This window comes from Ambystoma mexicanum, chromosome 5q (genome assembly GCF_040938575.1).
Source record: "Ambystoma mexicanum isolate Mex_15411 chromosome 5q, UKY_AmexF1_1, whole genome shotgun sequence".
NCBI classification, from domain to species: domain Eukaryota; kingdom Metazoa; phylum Chordata; class Amphibia; order Caudata; family Ambystomatidae; genus Ambystoma; species Ambystoma mexicanum.
The window spans coordinates 731,863,114-731,880,810 of record NC_090933.1 but is presented as its reverse complement, the minus strand read 5'-3'; the positions used below and the strand labels follow the sequence as shown (position 1 = coordinate 731,880,810).

Here is a 17,697-nt window from a genome sequence, read left to right as displayed (position 1 = left end):
CCCCGCTCATGCCCCGTGTCTCCCCTGTTCCCCCCACCCCCCGCTCATGTCCCGTGTTTCCCTCCTGTTCCCCCCCACCCCCGCTCATGCCCCGTATCTCCCCTGTTCCCCCCAACTCCTGCTCATGCCCCGTGTCTCCCTCCTTTCCCCCCCACCCCCTGCTCATGCCCCGTGTTTCCCTCCTGTACCCCCCAACCCCGGCTCATGCCACGTGTCTCCCTCCTGTTCACCCCACCCCCCGCTCATGCCCTGAGTCTCCCTCCCGTTCCCCCCACCCCGTGCTCATGCCCCATGTGTCCCCTGTTCCCCCCACCCCCTGCTCATGCCCCATGTCTCCCCTGTTCCCCCCACCCCCTGCTCATGCCCCGTGTCTCCCTCCTTTTCCCCCCCACCACCCACTCATGCCCCATGTTACCCCCCACCCCCGCTCATGCCCAGTGTCTCCCTCCCGTTCCCCCACCCCCTTTCATGCCCCGTGTCTCCCCTGTTCCCTCCCCACCCCCCGCTCATGCCCGTGTCTCCCCTGTTTCCCCCCACCCCCCGCTCATGCCCAGTGTCTCCCTCCCGTTCCCCCGCTCATGCCCAGTGTCTCCCTCCCATTCCCCCGCTCATGCCCGTGTCTCCCCTGTTCCCCCACCTCGCTCATGCCCCGTGTCTCCCGTTCCCCCCACCCCTGCTCATGCCCAGTGTCCCCCTCCCGTTCCCCCCCACCCCTGCTCATGCCCCGTGTCTCCCCTGTTCCCTCCCACCCCCCACTAATGCCCCGTGTTTCCCTCCTGTACCCCCATCCCCTGCTCATGCCCCATGTCTCCCTCCTGTTCCCCCCAACCCCCGCTCATGCCCCGTGTCTCCCTCCTGTACCCCCACCCCCTGCTCATGCCCAGTGTCTCCCTCCCGTTCCCCCCACCCCCGCTCATGCCCCGTGTCTCGCCTGTTCCCCCCCACCCATGCCCTGTGTCTCCCTCCTGTTCCCCCGCTCATGCCCCGTGTCTCCCTCCTGTACACCCCCGCTCATGCCCAGTGACTCCCTCCCGTTCCCCCTCACCCCCGCTCATGCCCCGTGTCTCCCCTGTTCCCCCCCACCCCCTGCTCATGCCCCGTGTTTCACTCCTGTACCCCCACCCCCCGCTCATGCCCCGTGTCTACCTGACGTTCTCCCCCACCCCCTGCTGATGCCCTGTTGTGTTCTCTTTATACACCCCGTCTTCCCTTTCCATGCTGGCCATTTTGTAAAAGATTTTCCTTCCTACGCGGCGTCCCGGTTTGGGAAGAAAAATCTTTTTTATACCACCCGGGGTTCCCACTTTGAGGACCTAGGATGCTAGTGGTCTTCATCTATTGAAAAGGACATTATGGTTACGTTGCACTAATAAAAACCTATGAAATTCAGTAAAAAAAAATGTGTTAAAGGGATGTTATGGATAAGTTGCACTAATAAAAACCTATAAAATTAAATGAAAAAACTTTGTTAAAGGGACGTTATGGTAAAGTTGCACTAATAAAAACCTATGAAATTAAGTAAAAAAAGTTGTTAAAGGGACGTTATGGTTCCAAGTAAAACCGAAAAACCCCTGAAATTCGCCAGTTATGGTAAGCTAAGCAACCATAACTCGCGCCACCACCGTGCATTGCTAAGACTAACACCCAGGACATCAAAGATGACATCACATGTACATTTACTTTTCATGTAAACTCTCTAGAAGGTATTACAGGTATACATTAAACAATGCGTTTATATAAATGGCATTCTATTATGAAGTTCTATCCAGTATACTAAACTACTCATGTAGCAATATAGGAATTGTGTGCAGCATATATGATGGAGGTGCAATATTCATAAGCTTGCCATGTTGAATAGTGAAATGATAACTGTTTTCTTATTAGAGTTTAGTGTACTGTGAAACAGGTGATAAGTAGGTAATAAAACCCACTTACTACATAATTGCTTTATTATAGACAAAACACAAAGAGACAACAACATATACAAATTTGAGTATATACAAGGACTTTGAAGTAAGGAAAAAAACAGCAGTAGTAGCAGAAAGTGTTCATATTCTAACTGATTACGTTTCTGCAGAGAAATGATTGCTCAATTTGAAAGGTGCCACTTACCCTATGCATATGTATCACATGATTTGACTGGACCCTAAGGGAATTACTGTGAGAACATACTTGAAGGATAAGTCTACAAATAGAGTACCTTTTCAATGTTTAATTCCTGACTGTTACTGAAGGAAACCATGTGGCCAGGATATCGCAATAAAGGAAAAAAGGGGGAGCCAGACATGCGATGTCATCAGTGATGTCATCAATGACATTTGTGATGTCATCTTTGATGTCCTGGGTGTTAGTCTTAGCAATGCACGGTGGTGGCGCGAGTTATGGTTGCTTAGCTTACCATAACTGGCGAATTTCAGGGGTTTTTTGGTTTTACTTGGAACCATAACGTCCCTTTAACAACGTTTTTTTACTTAATTTCGTAGGTTTATATTAGTGCAAATTTACCATAATGTCCCTTTAACATAGTTGTTTCATTGAATTTCATAGGTTTTTATTAGAGCAACTTTACCATAAGGTCCCTTTAACAAAGTTTTTTCATTTAATATATATATATATATATATATGTGTATTATAGATATGTCACACAAAAAAATGGTTGCTAGATCCAAGCTTTTGGCGACCATTTCCACTCTTCGTGGACCCAGACAAAGAGTGTATCTATATTTAAAAGCAGTATGTGATAACCTAACTGTAGACCAAGAGATAATACCGAATTAAAAGATTAAACCTTAGAACTGAAAATGCTAACATTATAATAAAGTTGGTTCAAGAGATTTGAATTGGGGAGCAAGATGTCTCTCTGGATTTAACTTGAAGATCACCAGATGGGGTTTGTGATATTGATTCCTACTTCTAGAGATGTTGAACTTGCCAGATTTGATTTTCTGTTTCTGTTTGAATTATGTATGAGTCAGATGAAGCTGGGACTGAAGGAGTAGCTTCCATCACAGTAGTCTAGAGTCCATAGATTGAACACATGAACAAGGTTAATCTGGTTCTAGAAACACATGAGTGGGGCCATTGGGATCTGTGACAATCATTTTGACTGGATCTTCAAGACCTTATCTAAAACCTATTTCTTTATTGATTGTCTGATAACAAGATATCGTTTCCGTTTGGCTTGAGTGTCTTTATAAAAATCTGCTGATATATAAATATTGTGTCCTTCATAGGTAAAAGGAGATTTCTTTTTTGCAAGTAATAAGAATTGGTGGGTGTGTTGGTGCCAGAGAAAACATAGTTATTGGACTAGTTGCTGAGTTTTAATCCCATGTGCACGTTGAATTTCCAATAAGGATGTGAAAGTTGTTCACAAGACTTAAAAAAGCCACTTCTTAAGAAAGAGAATATGATTGTCTCCTTGTAGCTTTCTGGAATTGCAAAAAACAAACCTTATCCCTTCTATTTTTGTCTTCAAGATCCAATTCGGAAATGTCCTGTTGTATAAGTCTTTGCTTCATATCTTTTAGACCTTCAATACAGTCATCTACAGAGGATATACACTCTTCCGCTTCATTTAATTTTCCTGAGAATTACTTTAAATCATCCTTTATCATATCATCCTGCATTGTGAGAGTGTGTTGATCAACATTAGAGACTGACGAGCAAATGTTAAAATGTTCTGCTAGAATTGTTCTTATATTCTCCGAAATGCTTGCAAGATAACTTGCATGTGTGTTAGAATAGATTTCTTTACAGGGGTCATCATATTTGAAAAATGGGCAAATGCAGCAGAGTAAATATTACAGGCTGTAATTATTTGGATGGTATTGCATAAAAATCAAACTTGCCATCTCATTAAAGGTAATGTGTAAAACTCGATTGAGTGAAGAAATCTGGAATATGTTAAAGTGGAGGAAGTTTGAGTCTAAATTAACATGAAAGGTATCACATACAATTGAAAGTCTAATCTTGTTAAAGGCTTGAATGAAAAAAAAACAGAAAATATTATTGGAATACACCTAAGGCGACGCTGTTGAGGCCTAGTTAGTGATCAATGCCTACAGTGACAGAACAGGATCAAAGCTGAACCTTCCCATGGCATCCGATGAGAACAGGCTGACTTCAATTGTAAATCTTTGCGATGTAAAGCAAAAATGGGCGATATGAGCGAGTAAAGCATAAACCATGAAGAATCCATCTGCAAGGTAAGTGAAATTGCCTTAAAAGCTGCTCTTCCCTGAAGAGATGATGAACCGTCCTCTGAGGAACAACTGCTTCTTCTCTGTGTTGGCCTCCATAGAACAGTCAAGCATTTACTGGCAAGTACCACAGCCACTAAGTAGGCAGCTACAAAGCTAGTGTCATCCTTTAATCTCTTTTCATAATTTTAAATTGAACTTTCCTCTCATACCAATGTGAAATGATCAGTAATAGGGGTCATGAGAGGAGAGAAACGATAAGGAATGTATCTTGCGGGCTGTTGGCTGTGCCCCCTATGAATCTCTTATTAATCTCCTTGAGTACTTTTTGCTGTTCTTGTTCAGCGTTTGCTTTGTCTTAATCACTGGAAATGTACTCTCTTGGTAATGGATGATGATCTGATACCTCGTATGATTACAGTTACTGACACTATTCTCTGGATTTATTTATTCTCTGGCAACATGTCTGGCAACTACTTTACTTTTTTGGGTGTTTCATTAATCCCTGCTTCTCTTAACATCTTGCCCAATAACGGAACAGCCAAATTATTCTGCATTATACAGTAACCAGCAGACGCACTGTTTTTTGTTCAGTTCCGCAATAGTTTGTGTTTGACAAAATAAAGGACAATAAAGATGCAAATGGTTATGGAAGTCTCATATTCACTCGAACGATAACACACTAGGGAGGCAAGCTCAGTGGCCCAAAAAGAAAAGCAGAAGCAGGTCACCCATCAGTCCCTGCTCCTGTGAGATTAAGAGGTAATGTGGTGGCATTGACTGTGTTTTCTCAGCTAAATTACCTGACTTGCAGCCCAACTTCTGATTTAGCAGTCAATAAAAGAGGCTGAAGGACAGTAGACGGGAGGTTGCAGTCATTCAAAACTACTGAAACTGAAAAAAATGTGAAACTGTCTTGGCTACATAATGAACAGCAAGCTTGGGGATTGAGTTTGAGTTTTGTTTATATTTAGGTGTAAATTCCCTTCCAAGATATTCTCCCTCAATGAGGTAGATATTTTCAGCCTTCATGAAAAAGTTACATTTTAAAAATGGTTCTCCAATTACGTGGGTGGCATGGCAATCACGTGTTCAAGTTTTACCATAGTTGACAGTGAATTAAAAATGTTTACATTTGGTTTTATAGCCGTTATCATAAGCCTCATCTTTGTTACTTTGGAAATATGCAAACAGCAGAACACAGTTATGTTGCTTATTATTTATAAACAGTTATTTTTTGTAACTTTTTTTTAGGGTCCTAATTCAATCATGATCGCCCTGGTAATGTTGTTGAATGTCGGTCTTGCCATTCTCTTCGTCCATTTCCTCACTTGATTGGAATTTTTATAGGACAGGTAAGAATACAATGTTAAAGTTTTCAGAAACATTCTTAAGTTCATTTCCTTAAATAAAGTGCTGTAAATAATATTTTGCTGTAGTAATTTAGTAACCTAACTTTTTTTTTTTGTTCCTCCAGTGAAGTTATGATTACTGGTGGTGTTATCCCACATTTCATCAGACGTTGTTTCGTCAGCCTTTTAAATGAGGGAAACGCACTTGGACCCAAAGAAGGAGGCTGCAACTACAATGGGAAGCAAGGAGTGCAGAACTGTGGGAAATTCTTCCTGTAACTGTGACCTGGTACATTGGTGATGATTATAATCTTGTCGTCCATTGATAGATGAAGCAAGTACTTCCTCAATCTAGAAAAATGAAACTGAAAGAAATGAAGCAACCTATTGTAACCAGTGAAACTGATGGGTCTTCCCTCTGTTGAGGTGTAACTAAACTGGAATTGTATGGTGCTGCACTTTTAATTGATGGAAGCGAAAAGCTGCCATACAATTTTACTGTCTGATTCCTTTGGAGTGGAGGTGGGGAAAGTGACTGATGGAGGAATGTGGTCCGAGGATTCTGTTGCTGTTGAAGGGATTCTACTATTTGCTGCCATCTCATTAGAGGAAAATGTTAGCAGCATCACACACCAGTCTTATTCCATAACTGCTGCTTATACCATCTCCTGCAGTCTTCAAGGAGATCCAATTTAATTTCATTGTGCATGAATTTGTTAATTTTGCTGTTTGTTTATATCTGATGCATATTCATAATATGTCATCCTGCTTGGAGAAAGGCACTTGCTTTATTTATCACCAGGAATGTGCATAATGGTACAATGTGTGTGTGTATATATCTTTAATGTTTGTGTGTAAATAATGATATTTATGTACAAACAAACCAAGATATATATTGGTACTTGTATATCAAGAATGAAACAGACATCTGTTTGAATTCTCCAAAATGCTTTATGGATATGTTATATATGGGTAAGTACAAATCACCTTTGGTGCCGCTTTGATTTTTTTGTTTCTTTTCTGTAGCAAGTTGTAATGCTTGATGAATTGTAAAGTAATAGTAAATTAAATAATACATGTATTTTTATTTTGTAAAATATATATAAAGGGAAAACAATGCACATGGAAGCCATCAGAACTTTTGTATTTTGCAAATAAATGCAAGTTTTAAAAGTAGCAAATATGCAAAGATTAGACAGCAGCTGCATAATATAGAACTTTCAAAAACTCAAATGTTTTCATGGAGGGACAAGAGGACTATTTTAAAATTAATTTAAATGTAAACGTTTAAAAATAACTAAACGTCTTCAGAAACCTTCCCAAGGTTAGTAATTCAGAGGTAGTTTGAGAAACTGGGAAGTGTTCAACGTTTGAGGCATATATACATATATATGTATGTGTGTGTATGTATATATATATATATATATATAATACATTTAAGACACTTGGGAGGATTAGAAAAGTGTGTTTCACTCTTTTGCCTCACAACAGATTGTCTGATTAGTAGTTCAAACTATGGTTTAAACAGGGAAACTACTTTAATGTAAAAAAGCAATTGAATTATAGCATTGTTGCGGTGCACAATAATGCCAGTGACGTGTTGACTATAACCTTATGCAATACTGAAAATGTGAAGGATTAAAACATATAAGTGTGGTACTTTATACAGGAAGTGATTCTACAGAAGTATGACAATTTTCAATTTTGTTGCTGGTCATAGGTAGATTTCTTAAACAGAAAGTCTCGACAAATGTATATTTGAGATGTTTGCCTTAAATAGGATTGTTAGCCCAGAGTTCAGTTACGAGTTTGCTACTGTGCCATTCTATTGAAATTTTGGTATCTTGTATTTTTTCAAAAGCATGTGTATTTAACTGCAGATAAGCTGTATATTTTGTGTGCCAAATGGCAAAGACAATGTACTAATGTATGAAGCACCAGAAGAGCAAAGGGCTTGAAAAAGGTTAATATAATATATTCCTTAACAAGACCTCCTACTTGACGGCTTTTATCCATTTTTAAGCATTTTAAAATACTTTGGATCATTTAATGCAAAACTCTTTCATCACAGCATTCGTTGCTTTTCAAGCAGCATATGCAGCGGTGTTAGGTGTGGCATTAATGTCTTGTCTTCTAAACCAGCTAATTTCTGCTCAGTAACACAATGGTATGTTTTACACGTGTGTTAGGAATCCTGTCTGTGAACCGCCTGGAACAATAAAGGAAGCAGTATGAGAGCGTGAAATAAATTGTATATTGATTAGAAACAATTTTTTTTAAATATGTGCAAAATAATTTTAATATTAACACATTGGGGAGATTGTGTATAGCGATATGTAAAGTAAAAGTTTCCCATGGATATCTTGTGCAAAAATGCAGGAAGGTCTAATTTTTGTAACTGAAATATTTCATTCTTATTAAATGTTTGTTAGGAATACAGGATAAAAACATATTTCTAAAAATGTTTATTTAAGCATGTCAATTGCTTTTATAAATAGATGTATGATTTATAAGCTTTTATAAAACAAAGCTCTAAACAGAAAATGTTGGTATTTTTCTAAAATGTGCACAGTTGTATTTTACTTGAAAGTCTATTTATAATTGGTTGTTATACTGTACACTACATTTTGGACAGCACCTGAAGCCTGCCAATGTACTTAATAATGTCACTTTGTCTATTTAAAATGTATTGCTGTGTAAGAACTCTTTATTTACAAGTTTCTCTATTTATAATCCCTAAACTCCAAATGTATATTGTACAGTTTAAACAACTGTATTTGCTCTAATTAAAAGAAAGTTCTTCTTAATATGGCGTGTTGTTCTTGGCCTCCCATCATCAATCTTTTGTTTAGAACAAACACACTTTTAGAGGTTATGTAAATGGATAACAAGCAGCCCATCAATAACATGTAGTTTACCAAAAGCGTAAAATTGATTTCGTTTTAATATGTAAGTTTACTGCCTGCACACAGGCTAGCATCATTGTACTGGCAAAAGGGAACCTACATGTTAGTTATGATTTTCCTATACCTGGTATAGTGTTTCTGCAACATTTAATTGGTAATTGGATGCACATTTGTTTTTAACAAAATGGGGTCAAATACTACTATAGTCTGAATATGTGTATAGCTCCAGTTGATGCTCATCCTCTAAGCACGTGTAATGTATTGAATTCTGACACCTTAAATAAACACATTATTTTCAAGCTTTCATAATGATAGATGTCCCCATCTTGCATACTTGTATCTCTGGAGGATAGCTCAGGGGCAACGTGCTCTCCTTAGAAGCAAGACGACATGGCGTACCACAGGTTCGATCCCCGGGTCCGCGCTTAGAGACCTCTGGGTATTAAGCGTGTTATAAATAACCTATCATACCATATCACACAGGGAACATGGTTTGTGAACTGGCCCCATTATTTACACAAAACGGACCACATTTCTGATGAGCGGACCGCCAATATCATGGATTTCACGTTACCTTGTCTGGGAACTTCCTGGCAAGAGTTCCTCAACATAAGCTTCTAGGCGTTAACTTAAAACTCAGCTTTAACCCTGCACATTTTTTGTAATTAATTGGAGGCACTGAAGTGCTCATTAAATACATACACTTGTTTTGCCTTGCTTAGTCAGTTGCAAGTCCTCCAAATCTCCAGAGGTATATCAATATTGAGGGAAAACCCTGGGATTCAAATGTACCCTGTTTAATGTGTTCATACTCATTCTGTATTAGTTTGCAAGTGATCTCCTATACAAATGTAGCCATCATAACTATTAAAGCACCACTTCCCCCTTCTGTAAGCTAACACCTCTTCAACAACTAACCTTTTTTTTAAAAACAATTTTTATTAATTTCAACAACAAAAAAACAAAATATAAACCAAACAGTGAACAGCAATTATCCATTCTATGTCTCATGTACAAATTTGTGATGTATCCACTGCCCCCCGTACCTCCCTCCCTTATCCCAAGCCTATCCCACATCACCACCTTCCACCACCCTTTCTGAGGCACCCCCCTTCCCTCTCCACTTGAAGAACCATCGTCCTCCAAGCATGTCTGGCCAGACCCAGACAGTGTGGCTCCTGGTTGCCTCCAGGCTATCAACGTTTCCACTTCTTCATTTCCACCTCTATTACTGCTTCGCCCTGCACCACTGCTTCCGCATCCGCCCATTTCCAAAGGTCCTGCCACCAGGCTTCTACTTTCGGTCTATTGCTTGCATTCCAGCTCATAGCAATTCAAGCCTTTGAGTTTGCTTATATGTTTCATTCTACGCGGCCTAGGGAACCCCCCCTACCATGCACAGCCACATAGATTCCACCTCCAGACTTCTCTTTCCCCGCCAAGAGGTGGGCTACCTCCCTCCAGAATCTCCTTATTTCCAGGCATGCCCAGAACATGTGCACCAGTCCCGCATTCTCCTCCCCACATTTAGGACATGTTTGTATTCCGCTTGATGGGTAACATATAACTGGATTTGTTGTAACCTCACATTCCTGGACACTTTTTTGTGTCCAGGAACAAGTGACTTCTTACCTGGTAACGTTCTTTTGACGGGATGTTCCTCTGACGTATTCCTTATCGCCCCTCCCAACCATCCCCGCAGTGATAACTTCCCTTGTGGTTGCAGCTTACGCTCCTTCAAGGTCACTAACCAATTCAGGCATGACTTTTCTTATGCTACAAAACGGAACTGAGCAACGGACACCAGCGCGTGCCTATTTATGGGCATGGTGACGTCGGCGCCGATACGGTGGCCATCGAGGGACATCGACTCGGCGGACGTCGACGCGCAGCGCCCTCTAGAGAAAAAAATTCCGAGGCCAGCAAGCTGGAAACGTATTATCAAAGATAAGGAATACGTCGGAGGAACATCCCGTCTGAAGAACGTTACCAGGTAAGAAGTCACTTGTTCTTCCCCATCATGGTCAAGGGGAGCTTGTCCCAGAACCTCGTGCTGTTTTCAGTGTTAGTCACCACCTTCTCTGTGTCTTGTTTGTGCTCGACCTCAACACTGTGATGTACATCAATCCCCAGGTATCCAATTGTCCCGGTCTTCCATTGCATTTGTAAAACCGGCAGTTCCTCTCGTGGTATCCCTTTGTACCTACCCAGGGGAAATATATATGATTTCTTGGGGTTCACTGTTATGCCAGACAGCACCGCGTACCTCCCCATTACTTCCAGAATATATTGTAGATTCTCTTTGGGATATCTCAGATACAGCGCTTATCATCAGCATACATTGATATCAGGTGTTGCCCTCCTTTCGTGCTGATCCCCACCTCTCCATATTGTTGCCTCAAATATATTGCCTGGAGTTCCAGTACTAAGATAAACAGCATCAGAGACCACGGGCATCCCTGTCTAGTACCCCTACTGAGCTGCCATCGATTTCAGATGGTTGCTCCCGTCCTGACTCGAGCCAGTGGTTTACTGTAGAACAACTGGACCCACCTCAAGTACCTGGGCCCAACCCCATATTCCTTCAAGGCCGCCATCAACCAGGACCATTTGACAGAGTCGAAGGCCTTCACTGCATCTAATGAAATTATTGCAACCTCCTGGGGGTCCTTTTCTGTTTGTTCTATAACATGATGGAGCCTTCTGAGATTGTCAGATATGCTTCTGTGCGGGACATACCCGGTCTGGTCAAGATGTATGAGTTTATTGATAACCGGTCTCAGCCTTTTTGCCAGCACTGCCGTGAGTATCTTGCTATCTTGATAAAGCATGGATAGCGGTCTATATGACCCGCAGTCCATGCATGGTTTATTAGGCTTTAGGAGCGGGATAATTGCCTCCCTCAGACTCCGGTAGCGTCCCCCCATCTAGCGCCTCATTTAACATTGTTAGTATTGGGGGGGAGCAGCTCCGCCTTGCACGTGTTGTAGAACTCGCTAGGGAGTCCATCCGCTTTACTAGTAGGTAAGAGCTTGATCACTGCTTCTAATTCCTCTAACGTTATTGGGGCCTCTAGGTTCTCCCTCTCCGCTGCCTCCAGTTTGGGAAGGCCGATGTCCTTCAACATTTCCATCACATCAATCTCATCTCCCTCGTCAACATCCATATATAGTTGCTGGTTGAACTATAAAAAGCCTCTATTCACTCCGTCCTGGGTATCTAGTATTTGTCCATGCATCCCCGTACCGCTCTAATTGCACAATATATCCATTTAATTAGTAGACTCATATTAGTCACCTTTGTTCAATTTCAATTTTCAATATATGTAGGAAATACACAATCATTGCATCTAATATTCAGGTCGGTTGTGTCATATCACTTTATATAGCCATGTATTTCATAGTGAGCGTTCTGCCGTTCATAAGGCTTTATCATACCTAAAACTCACCCAAGATGGCGGCTGGAATAGGCAGTCATTGAACGCCACGTGCGAGCTAGCTCTATTGGTGAATACAACAAGGCAAGACGGCGAGGTGCTCGTGTGGAGACCAGTCCCACATGTAGCAGACCACCAGGTAAGAATTGTCTACGGTCCCCAAGACCCGCCGCAGCATACAGCTGTTCTTTCAAGAGTCAAAACGATAGATGGCTAGAAACAGACATGACGTTCACCAATACTGATACACGCCTTGTTTATTTTTCCCTTCCTTTTTCCAAATCGGGATTATTTACATTACAGAATCGCCTCCATTGCCATTCCTTTTCACACATCTGCACTCTCTGGTGGACTGGGAAACAGTAATCTGCATTCCGCACTCGCGATGAACTGAAGGTATGCATTATTATATAGATAACTTGTCCAATTAAATCACTACAATGAAGATTTCCCCTGCTAATAGCGCAGGGAGCTCTTGATTCTATTAAAGACAAGGAGGCGAGCATTAAGCTTTCTCTTCTTTTATTTTCTCTCTCCAGCAGTTTCAACAAATAATATACATTTTGTAAACTTTCCTTTTAAAATCATTTTTTTTTTTTTCGGAAAAACTTTGTCCCATCATTTCTGTAGTCCTTTAGTATCTGGCCATGTGACCTAGTCCTTCCTTTTCCTCTGTACTTCCTCTTCTTTGACTGCTTCGAACTGCAATCATTTCTGAACTTTAACCAACTGGGTCAACCTCTGCTCTGAACTTCCTGTTTCAAGCTGAGCTGGTCTCCTGCATTTTAACTTGCAGACTTGCTGCGAGGAACCTGCTTTCTTGATTGATCAGCTGTTCTTTTGCTCCTCTCCTATTGTCAAAACAAACAATTATACATGTTAGGGCGGGAATACTCACCCTATTCTGGAAGAAAAGGTAATGTCGGTTAAATGCAGTACATCATTCCAACATTACATCTTGTCTCATATTTTGTGTATTCAGGCTTGGAATGTAATGCTCGCCTCCTTGTCTTTAATAGAATCAAGAGCTCCCTGTGCTATTAGCAGGGGGAATCTTCATTCTATGTCAAGACGGAGGTGAGCATTAAGTTTGTTCAAAGCTTCTCGCTACTACTTCTGCCATTGCATTAATAGGTCGGTAGTAAAACGTTCTGAAGGTCATATCGCTAGTCCACTCTGCGGCTTTCTTAATGTCTTGTAAAGCTGTGCCTTATCCTAACGCATCGAGGCCATTGCTCCTCTAACTGAGTGCGCGCCAAATTTTGTCATGTCTATGCCCGCTAGACTCATGATGTCTCAGACCCATCGCGCTATAGTGGCTGTTGCCACTCCTCTGCGTGGTTTCCTGCGTGCAATTAGCAATTGGGTTGTTCCTGCCCGTCTTAGCTCGGCTCTTTTGTTTTCGTATTCTTTTATACATGCTTCTACACACCATTTCGGATGTTCTTGCATGTAAGGGTACGTGATCATGATAGTCTGTTTTGGTCCTTCTAGCTAGGTTAAAAGTTATGCCTTCCGGTCCGTACGTTTTCCTATTCACTTCTAAAGCTCTTACGTCGGCTACTCTCCTGCATGATAACATGCATAATAACATGGCTAGTTTCTCTGACACCTGGCCTAGTGACAAATATCTGTTATCGGGACATTCTGCTAGTAGTTTCAATACTACTGATACATCCCATAACGTTTTGTATCTTGGCTGAGGTGGCTTCCTGAATATTATTCCTTTTAGTAGCCGTATCACTGCTACGTTCTCTCCCACTGGTGCTCCTTCCACAGGCAGGTGACCTGCTGAAATCGCAGATCTGTATACCCCTATTTTTCTGTATGCTTTGCTGTCTTGGAGGAGTTCCGTTAAGAAATTCAGTATCTCGACTAGAGGGGCAGAAACGGGATGAATATTTCTCCTTCTGCACCATGTCGACCACTTGTTCCAAGCTGTGTCGTAGCTCCTTCGAGTTGACGGCACCCATGACTCAGCGATGCGGCTTGCAGCTTGTGCCGAAATGCCCGGGAGATTCCAGCGTCTCCTGCTATCTTGCACGCCATCAATGGCAGTGTCCCCTTCACTCTCAGAGGGTGAAATGACCCAACTGTGTCCGTAAGGAGGCTCTCTCCTTGGGGCAGAACTCCTGGGTAATCTGCTATTAGTTCCATGAGTGCTGGGAACCATACTTGTGATTTCCAGATCGGAGCCACTACTATCAAGTTTGCTGCCTCTCTGCGTACTTTTGCTAGTACTCGACTCATCATTATAAATGGGGGAAAGGCGTAAAATGTGTCTGCTCTCTCCAGTCTTGCAGGAAGGCATCCACTGCGGCCGCAGCTGGGTCCAATCTCCAGCTGAAGAACCTCTCTTTCTGGGCGTTCAGCCTGGACGCAAACAGGTCTGTGTGTATTGGGCCCCAAAGCTTTTCCAGCCTTTGGAATATTACCCAGTCCAGCATCCAGTCGCTGGAATCTGAGAGATGCCTGGAGTGCCAGTCTGCCACTACATTCAACGAACCTGGTAAGTATTCGGCTACTACTGAGATCCCTGATTCTAGGCAGGAATGCCAGAAATCCTTGGCTATTTCGGTAGTAATTTGGATCTCGTTCCTCCTAAATGGTTGATGTACTTGACTGCTGAAATGTTGTCAATTCTCAGCAGAATGCAAGAATTCACTTTTCCTTTCGTAAACGCCTTGATCGCAAAGGATCCGGCTAGTAACTCCAGACAGTTTGTGTAATTGGAGTTCTGTTGCGCTCCTCTCCCTCCTGTCTGGAGATCTCCGTACTGGGCTCCCCAGCCTGCTCTGCTGGCGTCTGATTCTATTATCAAGTCTGGGCGGTCGCCGAAAATGGCTCTCCCATTCCAGGCTTCCATGTTCGCCAACCACCATTCCATTTCTGTTCTGGATTCTTGACCTAAGAGTACCAGTTGGTGATAATGTAGGCCTTGCTGAAGATGTCATATCTTCAGCCTCTGCAGGGCTCGATAGTGTAATGGTCCTGGGAATATCGCTTGAATTGATGCTGCTAGTAAGCCTACCACTCTCGCTATGGTGCAGAGTGATATGCTTGTCTTGCTGAGACATGTTCTTATTTCTCTTTTTATGTCTCTGATCTTCTTGTTTGGGAGTTCCAATGTCGCCGATCTGGTGTTTATAATAAAACCCAGAAATTCTATCCTCTTTGCCGGTGTCATTTCTGACTTCTCTTGGTTCACTAGGAAACCTAGCGAGGTCAAGAGTTTTCACCACCCAGTCGGTCTGGTAGGCAAGGGTCTCTCTGCTGTCGGCCATCAGTAGGATGTCGTCTAGATATATAATCATCCGAATCCCTTTTTCTCTGATCGCCGCAGCTACTGGTTTCATGATCTTCGTGAATGCCCATGGCGCTGAGGACAGCCCGAATGGCATTGTTGCGAACTGCCATAATTGCCCGTCCCAGTCGAACACTAGCAACGGACGGAAATCTCTCTGCACTGGTATCGTTAGGTAAGCATCTTTCAAGTCTATCCCTACTAACCAGTCACTCTGTCTGAGCGTGTCTCTGAGCTGGTGGATTCCTTCCATTTTTAAATGGTTGTAGACCACCCAGCTGTTCATGCGTTTTAGATTTATCACTGGCCTCACCTTGTCTTTCCGGTGAACCAGGAACATATTGCTCACAAATCTTGGTGGTGTTATGCATGGTTCGATCGTCCGTTTTTCTGCTAGGCTCTGCAGCTCTGCGTCTAGCAGTTCTTTCTCTCTGTGTCGAGACTAAGGGGCACGGAGCTTGCGATTGGGTGGTGTTCTGTGTGATTTCTATGCGCATTCCCTTCACTGTCTGCAGGACCCAGGCGCCGCTGGAAAGCGAGTGCCAATTTTCCCAGAATATAGCTGTCCTGCCCCCTACTGGCGGATATGTAAAATTTCTCACCTGTGGGGGAGTTTTGTCCTCTTCCCTGTCCTCTGCCCCGCCTTCCTCTAGGGAAGCATCCTCTTGGGGGGAAAGAAGGTATCTGGTTGCCTGGACTCCCAGTATTGGTTTCTGTTGTTTTGAGGCCTTCTAAATGTTTGGTACCGACCGGTCGAGCGACCTCTGTAGCGACCGGTCCCGCCAAAAACTCTCCCTGGAAAAATGTTCATCATTGATGCCTGTGCTTTCTCTAGGGAGGTGTAGGTCCCTACGAACCTCCCCATTTCTTTGCCGAATGTTTCCCCAAACAAAAGGCCTTGAGCTGCCTCTCTGGCTTCGTATGGCGACAGATCTCCTAATTTACGGTCAATTCTGAGTAGGAGACCTCTCCTGCGCTCAGATGAAATTGCGCAATTTGCGTTGCCTAGCATGCATACGGCTTGTTGGGCCCAATTCGCCAGGACTCCAGGGTCTACCTCCTCTACTGTATCCTTGGCTCGCTCAGCAAGGTCCATTATTTTAGCCAGAGGACCGGCCAGGTCGAGGAGTTTTTCTTGACAACTTCTCCACAAGCGGTCTATGCCATTTCTCGGGTCTCTGTTGGATTTGGAAACAAACAATAACATTTTGGGGTCGAATTCTGGGGCTTCTGAGACCTTGCCTGGCAGGTCTGGTCTTGGACATTTGGCTCTGTCTTTGCCTAACCTCTTTTTCAAGAGCTTTCCGCAGTCTTTGAGTCATATACTTCGCGACTCTCGGCAAAGGTACCCACTCCGAGGATCTCGGATTTCTGATTTCCTCCGGCTGAAACATGTCTAATGTTTCAACCTCTTCTATGTGATGGAGTTTTCGTTGCCTTTTCTTAGGCGGAGGTTGGCTCCCCTTGTCCCCTTCATTATCTGCATTGTCTTGAGTGGATGTAGGGGATATCGGCGGCTCCTCTTCTGGGAAACCTTCGGGGGATCCATCCTCTGAATAGCCCATATTGTCTTCCCCTGGGTAGGGGGTCTGGAGGCTCGGTACCTATTAACCTTTCATGAACGCTTCTTTTAGTTTAACAAATGCATCTGTAGCCTCTGGGGCTCTTCTACCAGCCCCTTTCAGTTGGCCCGGGGGGGTCAGAAGAGTCTTGGCTCTTCTGGGCCTTATTGCACCCCTTAGGGTCTTTTAAAGTTGCCCTTGTGGACGTGCTTTCTTCCTGCTTGGTTCGTTCTTCCTTCTGGCTCAGAAATAGTTCTTTCCTGTAAGGGTTTGACCCCTTGAGCCACTGCCTCCATTAGTGAATCTCCCAGCACTTCTTTGAAGCTATAGTCTAGTCTTCTTGACAGATTGCCTCTTGCTCCTTTTCGCTCCATTCGAAGTTTGACATGTTTTATGGTGACAGGTGCCTGAACCAATACCTTTCTAGGTGTAGTGGCATGTCCACAGATTCACTTTCTTTTGAGGCTGCACCTTCACCGCACAGTATGCTGTATGTGTGCAGGATGTATTGAGCCAGTACTCTCTTTCAATGTTAGGAAAAACACTCTTGTTTCTGGCTGCTAACTACACAAGTTTATCTGTTAACTCTGATCCGTAACGCTATGAAAATCAGGGATTGAATCTCCCTCGCAGCGTTATGTGTTAAGGGGGCTGTTGCTTGGAGCACTGTGCCTTTCTATTGGCGTGCTCCGTGTACGTGCCTGCTTTCGCGAGGGTGGGGGCCACGTTCTGAAAGAGTATTCGCTCGCGTCGCGAGCCTAGCGGACTGACCGCTCCGCCTCCACGATGGTGGGGGCTGATCTCCTCGGTGGCTCTGCGTGGGGAGATATCTCCCGCTCGCGCTTTGCTCTGCCCTTCCAAAGGTGGGGGCTGAGTCGCTCTTACGGCCTGCGCTGTCTGACTGGAAAGGGAATTCGGCAGGCCCCTGAAGTGTT

General features: G+C 43.4%; 1 protein-coding gene across 1 annotated transcript in view; it reads left to right on the top strand.

The window, feature by feature from the left end:
* The window catches only part of JPH1 (junctophilin 1), a 1,083,555-nt gene extending 1,075,194 nt beyond the window's left edge, over nucleotides 1-8,361 (top strand). Inside the window, exons 5-6 of the mRNA XM_069621220.1 lie at nucleotides 5,457-5,557; nucleotides 5,680-8,361. Coding sequence (XP_069477321.1) covers nucleotides 5,457-5,537 — 81 coding nt within the window. The 3' untranslated portion in view covers nucleotides 5,538-5,557; nucleotides 5,680-8,361. The remainder of the gene's footprint in view (nucleotides 1-5,456; nucleotides 5,558-5,679) is intronic.
* Nucleotides 8,362-17,697: the final 9,336 nt, after the last annotated feature.